Here is a 10,000-nt window from a genome sequence, read left to right as displayed (position 1 = left end):
AGAAAAAAAAAAGAAAAAACATCATAATTTCCCCATAACGAGAGAGAGAGAGAGAGATGGAGAGTTATTTTTTTTTCTGGGAACTAGAGCGTCGGTGTGTGAGATGTGACACTCTCTCTCTCTCTCTCTCTCTCTCTCTCTCTTAATACTGAATAACTCTACTACTACTACTACTACTACTACTACGACTTCTACTAAAACTGTTTAATTAGGTTATAGCGACAACTCTTCACAGCACTCCGTTTTCTATTAAAGAAGAAAATGAGTGGTTGAAGAGGGAAATTAGAGGGAGACTTAAGTATTTTCTTCTTCTTCTTCTTCTTCTTCTTCTTCTTCTTCTTCTCCTCCTCCTCCTCCTCCTCGTCCTACTCTTCCACATTTTAGTCAGAAGGAATGTGGTGGAAAGAGGAACTACAAATGAATAAATAAATGAAGAAATAACAATTAAATGGAAAGGGTTATTATGAGAGAGAGAGAGTTAGTTTCATCTTACTAATATATATTTTTTTTCGTTTTCTTTCCAGATCGAGAACAAGAGAGAAAACGTGACGTGAGAGAGAAGAAGAAGCGTGACTCCAAAAAAAATATTATTATTATTATTATTATTATTATTATTATTATTATTATTATTTATACTGAAGGAAACGCTCTTGTGGTAATTCAAAGGTCAAATTAATCGAAAATAAAGCTAATAATAATAATAATAATAATGATGATGATGATGACGGGATACAGTGAGATGATATCCTTCCTCCCTTCCTTTTTTCTCTTCTTCCTTCCTTCGTTCCTTCCTTCCTTCCTTTTCTTTCCTCCATTTCTCTCTCTCTCTCTCTCTCTCTCTCTCTCTCTTAATCATTTCTCTGTTTTCCTCCTCCCCCTTCTCTACTCTTTTTTTTCCTCTTCTCTATCTCCTTTTCTATTCGTCCTTCCTTCCTTCCTTCCCTTGCCTCCTTCATTCTTCAAGCTTCCTCTACTCCACTATTCCTTTATTTTATCACTCCTTTCCTCCCTCTTTCCTTCCTTCATTATATTATTTCTCTCTTTTATTTTTTATCCTTTCTTCCTTCTTCCTTTTCTCTCGTTTATTTGTCCTTTCTCATTCTTTCTATTCGCTGTCTTCCTTTCTTTCTGATCTTTCAACCTCTTCCCATTTTCTTCTTTCCTTCATTCTGTTATTCCATCTTTTCTTATATTGTTTTCTCTTATTCTTCCTCTCTTTATTTATGTCCTTTCTCTCTCTTCCTTTCCTTCTATCGCTTAATTCCATTCTTTCTCTTCTTCTTCCTATCTTCTTTTATATCTTTCCCTCCCTCCTTTCTTTCCTTTTTCTTCAATTAGTCATTCTTTCAATCATTATGTTCTCTCTCTCTCTCTCTCTCTCTCTCTCTCTCTCTCTCTCTCTCTCTCTCTCTCACACACACACACACACACACTCAGAACAAAATAACCTCCTCCTCCTCCTCCTCCTCCTCCTCCTCTTCTTTCCCCATTCTCTCTCTTTCTCTCTTTTATCTTTTCCTGCATCTCCCTCCTCCTTTCCCCCTTTTCCTCCGCTCTTCCCTTTTCTTCTCTCCCCTTTCCTTTTTTTCCCTCCTTTTCTTCTCCTCACTTCCCCTTCTTCCCTCATTTTCTTCTTACTTTTTTCCTCAGTTTTTTCCTTTCTTCTTCCATGCCTCCCCTCCTTCCTCATTTAATTCTCCCTTTTTTTCCTTCTTCCTCCTCCTCCTTTTCTTTTTCTTTCCTCTCTCTCTCTTTCCTTCCCTTTCTCCTTCCTTTCCTTCATAAAAACACACAATCACAACAAAAACAATATCAAAACAATTTATTCATCCCTACCAAAAATAAAATAGTTACACCCACAATCAGAAAACGGAAATAAGAAAGAAAACGAGAAGGCAAGAATAAAAAAACACAATCAAAACAAAAACAATATAAAAAAACAACTTAGTCATCCCTACCATAAAAAAATAGTTACACCCACAATCAGAAAACGAAAATAAGAAAGAAAACGTGAAGGAAAGAAAGAAAACAAGAAAGGGCAAATAAGTTCAGAAAATTAGAATGTCACAGCCTCCTCCTCCTCCTAAATAGTCTCCCCTTATAAATATTCCAAGTATTAAAAGACTAAATAATATTTCCGTCATTATTTTTTTTCCCGGAGCTAATCAAAGAAAACGGACCGTGGAGATACTTTGCCAGGGGGACCAGGGTATATAATTTTTCCCTCCTCATTTCTTTTCTCTCTCTCTCTTTCTCTCTCTCTGCTACTTTTTCACTTCCTTCTCTCCTTTCTTCCTTTTTTTTCCTCTTCTCCTTTCTTTCCCTTCTTCCTCTTCCTCCTCCTCCTTCCTTCTTCCTTCTATACTTAACTCTTCTGTTCTTCCTTTCTCTCTCCTCACTCCTTCCTCCATCCCTTATTCTCTCTCTCTCTCTCTCTCTCTCTCTGACGAAGAATTAAAAAGAGGTTTAATTAGGAACGAATTTAAATTGACTCTACTAAAATTAACTTTAAACCACATGGGACCAAAAAGAGAAGGAATAATTAGGGTTTTGAGATGAGGCATGAGATAGGATATGACGGAAGGAGTTTTAGAGAAAGGTGAGCAAAACATGTATAGAAGAATGAGATGAAAATGAAAGAAATGGAAAAGAAAAAGAGAAAGACTGGTTAGGGAGAGAGGAGAGGTAAAAAGAGGAGGAGGAAGAGGAGAGAGAAGAAGAGACAAAAGAGAGAAAGGTGAGGAAAATATGTATAGAAGAATGAGATGAAAAGGAAATAAAAAAGAAAAGAAAAAGAGAGAGACTGGTATGGGAGAAAGGAGAGGTAAAAAGAGGAGGAGGAAGAGGAGAGAGAAGAAGAGACAAGAGAGAAAGGTGAGGAAAATATGTATAGAAGAATGAGATGAAAAAGAAAGAAAAAGGAAAAGAAAAAGAGAGAGACTGGTTAGGGAGAAAGGAGAGATAAAAAAATCGTAAGGGAAAACATGGAATAGGAGGAGGAAGAGGAGAGAGGAGAAGAGACAGGAGGAGGAATCAGACTCACCCCTTTCCTTCTCCTCCTCCTCCTCTTCCTCCTCCTCGTCCTCTTCCTCCCATACATAATAACAGACTTACCAACACACGAAAAAGAGGAAGAAGAAGAAGAGGGGTGCAGTTGAGGAGGGACAAAGTAGAAAGAACGGAAATAGGAGGAAGGATTGTAAAATATATAGACAGATAGGTCAAAAAATATTAAAGAATGAGATAAAAGAGACAATGTGGAGGAAAAAAGATAGTCGAAATGAGAGAAATATATATAGATAGATACAAAGGGAAAAAGTACGAAGAAAGGAAATGGAGGGAAAGGTTGTAAAATAGATAGACAGATAGGTGGAAAAATTATGTAAGAATGAGATGAAAAAGAAAAAATGGAGTTAGAAAAGATAATTGAGATAAGGAAATAGATAGATGGATAGATAGATAGATTGATACATAGGTGAAAAAATATGTATAAGAACAAGATAAAAAAGAAAAAATGGAGGAAAAAAAGATAGTTGAAATGAAAGAAATATATGTACAGGGATACGTGAAGAATTATTTAGGAATGAGATCAAGAAAATAATGGAAAAAATAGAGGGAAAAGTTTAAAAAAATATATATATAAGAATAATATAAAAATTTTGTCATGTAAAAAAGAAATGAAAATATATGAAATGGGAAAAAATATATACTAGAAGGTTGAAAAATATATATATTAATAAGGGTGTGAAAATTAGAGGAAAAATATCTATTGTACTTCATTTAGCCTATTATTTTCTTCCTTTCTTCTTTTCCTTCCTCCTTTTCCTTCTCCTCCTTTTTCTTCTTCCTTTTCCTTCTCCTTTTTCCTTCCTCCTTTTCTTTCTCCTCCTTTTCCTTCTTTTTCCTTCCTCCTTTTCTTTCTCCTCCTTTTCCTTCTTTTTCCTTCCTCCTTTTCCTTCTTTTTCCTTCCTCCTTTTCTTTCTCCTCCTTTTCCTTCTTTTTCCTTCCTCCTTTTCTTTCTCCTCCTTTTCCTTCTCCTTTTTCCTTCCTCCTTTAATTTCTCCTCCTTTTCCTTCTTTTTCCTTCCTCCTTTTCCTTCTCCTTTTTCCTTCCTCCTTTTATTTCTCCTCCTTTTCCTTCTCCTTTTTCCTTCCTCCTTTAATTTCTCCTCCTTTTCCTTCTTTTTCCTTCCTCCTTTTCTTTCTCCTCCTTTTCCTTCTCCTTTTTCCTTCCTCCTTTTCTTTCTCCTCCTTTTCCTTCTCCTTTTTCCTTCCTCCTTTTATTTCTCCTCTTTTTTTTTTCCTCCTTTTCTTTCTCCTCCTTTTCCTTCTCCTTTTTCCTTCCTCCTTTTCATTCTCCTCCTTTTTTCTTCTTCCTATTCCTTCTCCTCATTTTTTCTTCCTCCTCCTCCTTCTCCTCCTTTCTTCTCCCTCCTTCTCCTTCGTCTTTCCCCTTCTTCCAATTCAAGAATGAGATGAAAAAGAAAATTAAGAAAAGAAAAAAAAGGAAGAATAGAAAAAACAATATCTAGAATTCTTAATAATTTTCTTACTTTCCTCCTCCTCTTCCTCCTCCTTCTCCTCCTCCTCCTCCTCCTCCTCCTCCTCTAATTCCCATTCGCTAGTTACTCTGAATTCTTAAACAGCCTCATTTGATAATTATATAAACAACTTTTTTATTAATACATACATACATACATACATACATACATACATACATACATACATACACGGTTATTCCATGGACTAAAGGAAGGAAGGAAGGAAGGAAGGAAGGAGAGAGGAAGGAGGGAGAGGCGAAGAAGGGAGAGAGGAGAAAACAAGAGAACGAGGAAGAGGGAACACATGGAAGAAGAGGAAGAGGAGGAAGAGAGAAGAAGAAGAGGAGGAGAGAAGAGGAAGAGAAGGAGGAGGCAAAAGAAGGAACCAATCTCACCCCTTTCCTCCTCCTCCTCCTCCTCCTCCTCCTCCTCCTCTTCCTCTTCCTCCTCCTCCCATACATAATCCCATACTTACCAACACACGAAGAAGAAGAGGAAGAAGAAGAAGAAGAAGCCGCAGAAGAAGAGGAAGAGGAGGAAGAAATTGCTCTCTTCCTCTCTCTCTCTCTCTCACCACCACAAGACAATAAGCGAAAGAAAGGCGAAGAATATAAATGACGGTATATCTCTCTCTCTCTCTCTCTCTCTCTCTCTCTCTCTCTCTCAAAGGTGTTTATATAAGGTATTTTTGATCGCCTCTCTGTCTGTCTGTCTGTCTGTCTGTCTTAAGTTACGAAAAAAAGAAAAAGGAAAACAGAAACAAAAGACGAACGGAAAGTAATAATGAAAAGAAGAAAAAGAAGAATGAAAGAAAGAAAGAAGATAGAAAGAAAATAATGAAAAAAACAACACAATGAAAGATAATGATAAGGAAAAACCACAATAAATGATAATAACAACGAAAATTACGATAAATTAACATAAATAAAGAATAGAGGAATAAGAAAACACAATAAAAAATAATAATAATACAAAAAAAACAAATATACATAGGCAATTAAAACAATACATAGAAGAAACTGAAACAAAAGACAATCGCAGGAGGAAGAGGAGGAGGAGGAGGAGGAGGAGGAGGACGATGCTTCACTCAGTCTCAACAAAGGCTTCGAACCTCCACTTATGAGCCCAAGTTGAAGTTCGAAGCTTTGAAACAGCGAGACGAAACTTGAAACAGTGAAACGAAACTCCCAACGCCACAATATTACCTCAAACAGAAAAAAATGAGCCTTGAAACTTCTTACTATGTTGCCTGAGGGTGAAACTAACCTTTGAAACGCCCCCCAAAAAAGTTTCAATGAGATTATGATGAAGTGAAATGTTAGGTTATGCGTGAAACAGGGATATGAAACTCAGAAGCACCTGTGTCTTGAAACTTGATGTATAGAGGTTTGAAACACGGGGATAAAGGTAGAAACAGGAAACTTTTACCGTGAAACTGGAACATGATGAGATTGAAAGTGAAACGGGGAAGCTGTTACATGGAAGAAACTTAATATTGATAAAGTGAAACATGGGTAAAGTGAAACATATATAAACTGAAACATGAAGGATCTGAAATTGAAACATACTGAAAGAAAGTAACTGAAACATTAAGAATTTGAGATTGAAACAAAGATAGTGAAGCATAAATAAACTAAGAGACTGAAACAAAAATTAAACATAAGCTCTGAAACTGAATCACGAAGCTCTGAAACTGAAACAAGAAGCTCTGTAACTGAAACATGACGCGCTGAAACTAAAATATGAGGCTCTGAAACTGAAAATTTGAAACAGAAAAGCACACAGAAGCTGAAACGTAGACTGAAACTGAAACAAAGAAACGAGCTGAAACTGTAATACTAAGCCCTAAAACTGACACCTGAAACTCTAAAAATGAAAAATAAGGAAACTGAAACTATAATAATGAACGTAACACTGAAACATGAAGCTTTGAAACTGAAACATAAAGAAATTGAAACTGTAACATAATGAAACAGAAATAAAGAAGCTTAAACACGGTGCTTTGAAACTGGAACATACAGGCTCTGAAACTGAAACGGCTCCTCCTGATATGCCCCTGGGAACTCGCTAAACTGAACTGACCAATGAAACGGGAGAGACGAAATGAGACGAAAGAAACGGCCAATCAGCGCACAAGTTTCGTTTCCACGTTTCACCTTGTTGCCAGAAAAGAGGAAAAATAGCAAAAGAAAAAAAAACATTATACCTCGTGATTTCTAAATGTCTCGTCTGTGGTCCTTGTTGTTGTTATTATTATTATTATCATTATTATTATCTAATTATTATCATTATCATTACTGTTGGGTGTAATCACTCTTTTCAATGTTCAGTCTTTGGTACTGTTATGTCACGTGTTTTTTTCGTTTCCCCTCGAGTTGTCTTAATAGGAAATACATATACCTATAAATCATATCCATATTACATAGATGCTATAACAAAAATAAAAATATATATAATGGCATAAATAAACTGCTAAATGAAGATGTTAAAACATATGTATATATACGTGAACCAAACCTTACTTCCCATCGTGTGTGTGTGTGTGTGTGTGTGTGTGTGTGTGTGTGTTAGAAATGTATTAATCCCGTGAATACAATGATGGTGATGGTGATGATGATGATGATGATGATGATGACAAAGTACTATTAAATATTACAATGGTTTAATCAATGTATTTAGAGTTTTATTTCACCTTCATTGTACAAGGAGGAGGAGGAGGAGGAGGGGGAGGAGGAGGAGGAGGAAGAAAAGGAAGAGAAAGAGGAAGACAACGAGAACAGGAAGAACAAGAGGTATGTAGAACTGGATGAAGAGGAGGAAGAGGAAGAGGAAGAGGAAGAGGAGGACGAAGAGGCGGAGGTCTTCCCCCCTCCCCCAAAAAACGAAACAGTACGAAGGTAAATTCCCCCCTTTCCTCCTCCTTCTCCTCCTCCTCCTCCTCCTCCTCCTCCTCCTCCTCCTCAATCATTTTCTTTTTACGATTTTTTTTCTTATCTCTTATTCCGTGAGAGAGAGAGAGAGAGAGAGAGAGAGAGAGAGAGAGAGAGAGAGTTTACATATACTGTTAAGCCAGATTCCAATTTACACACACACACACACACGCACGCATTTACATGACCTCACCAAACCCAACGGAGCAATTTTCTTTTTTTTTTTCTTGTTTTTGTTTTTCTACGTTTTCTTTTTTTTGGGGGGGGAGGGGGAAGCAGGGCTTAAAGGGTATCCAGGTAAGTTGATTAAGCCACTCACCTGTACACCTTGCCGAGGGGCTTGAAAGGGGGGAGAGGGGAGAGGGGGAGGAAAGGGGGGAGGAGGAAGATGAAGGAGGGAAAAATGGGTGTGTATGTTGTCATGGTCTCTCTCTCTCTCTCTCTCTCTCTCTCTCTCTCTCTCTCTCTCTCTCTCTCTCTCTCTCTCTCGGGGGCAAGAAGAAACAAGGTCATAGTTTGTCTTTTAATCTTAACATACAAAACGACAACTCGGGGTGGGGGGCGTCGAGGCCGGAGGGGCGGGGGAGGGTATGTACAGCAGCCGGGGGGAGTATGTACAGCGGGCGGTGAGCGGGGTGGGAGGGGGGGAGGGGGACCCAGTACTGGGGTGAAATAATTAAGGTGGCGGCGAGGGTCATCAAGTTATGCTACAGGCACGGTGACCGCCGGGCTGAGTGATGGGGCGGGGTCACCAGAGGGGGGGGGGGGTATGTACAGAGCTACGTGCGGGGCGGGGCGGGCGGGGCTTGGCGGCTACCAGGAGGAGCCGCCGCCGCCGCCGATGGAGGTGGAGACGAAGAAGTGGCTCTGCTCGTTGGGGTGGAACTGGAAGGTGTAGGGCAGCTTCTCCGCGGTGAGGGGCGTGGTGTGGCGGGCCGTGGTGGGGCGGGGGCGGGCCGTGGTGGGGCGTGGCTTGGCCAGCACGGACAGGTCCAGGTTATGGACTTTTCTGCCGCCGCCGCCATCGGCCTGGGCGCGCGCACGTGGCCTGCCGCGAGCGCCGGGGCGGCGCCGCCGGCCGCCGGCCTTGAGGCCGCGGGCCTGGTCGGCCTGCGCCTCCTGTCGCATGAGCCGCTCCACCTCCAGCATGATCTCCGTGGTCGCCACCGTCCCGTCGGCGTCCGGCTGCTGTGTCTGGTCCTCGGGCCCGTCAGTGCGGGGGCGCATGCGCCTCCTGCCGGGGCGGCGGCGGCCTCCGGCGCGGGGTCGGGGGCGGGGGCTCTCGGGCTGGGTGGTGGTGGGTTCGGGGGTGGCGGTGGTGGTGGTGGTCGTGGGGGGCGGGGTGGTGGTGGTGGTGGTGGTGGTGGTGGTGGTGGTGGTCGGGGGCTCCGTGGGGGCCTCCGTGGTGGGGGTCTCCGTGGTGGCCTCGGCGTACTCCACCGCCTGGTCGTCGTAGTAGTAGTCGTAGCCGTCGTAGTAGTCGTAGGGGTCGTACTCCACGTAGGCGTCGGCGCCGTACTCCGCGGCCTTCACGTACTGGGACCGCAGCTCCTGCGGCAGCACCACCGAGGACTCCTGGCGCGCGGACTCCTGGGCGTACTCACCCACGGCCACGGGCGGCTCGGGCTCGGGCGTGGGGGCGGGGGTGGGGGCGGGGGTTGGGGCAGGGGTGGGGGCGGGGGTGGGGGCGGGGGTGGGGGCCTCGGTCTTGGTCTCGGTGGCGTACAGCGCGCCGCCGTCCTGGGTGCCGTAGTACTCGTATTGGTCGGCGCCGTAGTAGTCGTAGCCGTCGTAGTCGTACTCGACGTAGTACTGGTCGGCTTCCTGGACTGGGGCCTCGGGGGCGGGGGACGGCGCAGGGGTCGGGGCCTCTGTGGCGGGGGTGGGGGCGGGGGTGGGGGCGGGGGTGGGGGCAGGGGTGGGGGCAGGGGTCTCGGGGGCGACAGTCACCTCGGGCTCGGCCTCGGTGGCGGGCGCCGCCGGGGCGTCGGTGGAGGCCTCGGCGGCGGCGGGCTGCTCGGAGGTGGCCTGCTTCGCCTTCTGCTGGCGGGCGCGGCCACGGCCGCGTCCACGGCCGCGTCCACGTCCGCGGCCTTGCCCGGCTGGCCGTCTGCCCTCAGCGGGCTTGAGGGCCTCGGCCACGGCGACCACGATGGCCTCGGGGTTGGACTTGGTGGTGGTGGTGGGCTTGTCGCTCGTGGTGGGGCGGGTCAGCGCCAGACGGGCCTGCTGCAGCCATGTCTCCAAGAACTGCTCGTGCGCGCGCTCCGTCTCTGCGGGGTCCCACACCTTGGCGGGCTTGTACGGCTTGTAGTTGAAGCTCGGCGACACGTACGTTGGCTTCTTGTAGGGCTGCTGCGCCGTGTACGTGGTGGGCGTATGCGAGTAGTCCTGCCAGTTGTAGTAGTTCGGTGCGCACTCCACCTGGACGGCGGCTACGACCGCGAGGACCACCTGGGGGGACACCTGCCTTAGTAGGGAGTCGTGACGCTGCACCTGCCTGGCCTGCACGGCGACCTGCACACTAACG

At 44.2% G+C, this 10,000-nt stretch overlaps 3 protein-coding genes across 6 annotated transcripts in view; 1 reads left to right on the top strand and 2 right to left on the bottom strand.

Annotated features, from left to right (window-relative positions):
* Positions 1 to 631, top strand: part of LOC126986239 (neuropeptide F receptor-like) — a 100,495-nt gene extending 99,864 nt beyond the window's left edge. The window contains exon 3 of the mRNA XM_050842210.1: positions 525 to 631. The gene's annotated coding sequence lies outside the window, so the exon portion shown is untranslated. The remainder of the gene's footprint in view (positions 1 to 524) is intronic.
* The window catches only part of LOC126986237 (uncharacterized), an 86,708-nt gene that overhangs the window by 7,392 nt on the left and 69,316 nt on the right, over positions 1 to 10,000 (bottom strand). The gene's annotated exons all lie outside the window — the stretch shown is intronic.
* Positions 7,980 to 10,000, bottom strand: part of LOC126986236 (proteoglycan 4-like) — a 2,707-nt gene continuing 686 nt past the window's right edge. The window contains exon 2 of the mRNA XM_050842205.1: positions 7,980 to 9,924. Coding sequence (XP_050698162.1) covers positions 8,284 to 9,924 — 1,641 coding nt within the window. The 3' untranslated portion in view covers positions 7,980 to 8,283. The remainder of the gene's footprint in view (positions 9,925 to 10,000) is intronic.

Source organism: Eriocheir sinensis, chromosome 61 (genome assembly GCF_024679095.1).
Source record: "Eriocheir sinensis breed Jianghai 21 chromosome 61, ASM2467909v1, whole genome shotgun sequence".
NCBI lineage: Eukaryota > Metazoa > Arthropoda > Malacostraca > Decapoda > Varunidae > Eriocheir > Eriocheir sinensis.
Note: the sequence above shows the minus strand (reverse complement) of the source record. Positions and strands in the feature narration are given on the sequence as shown.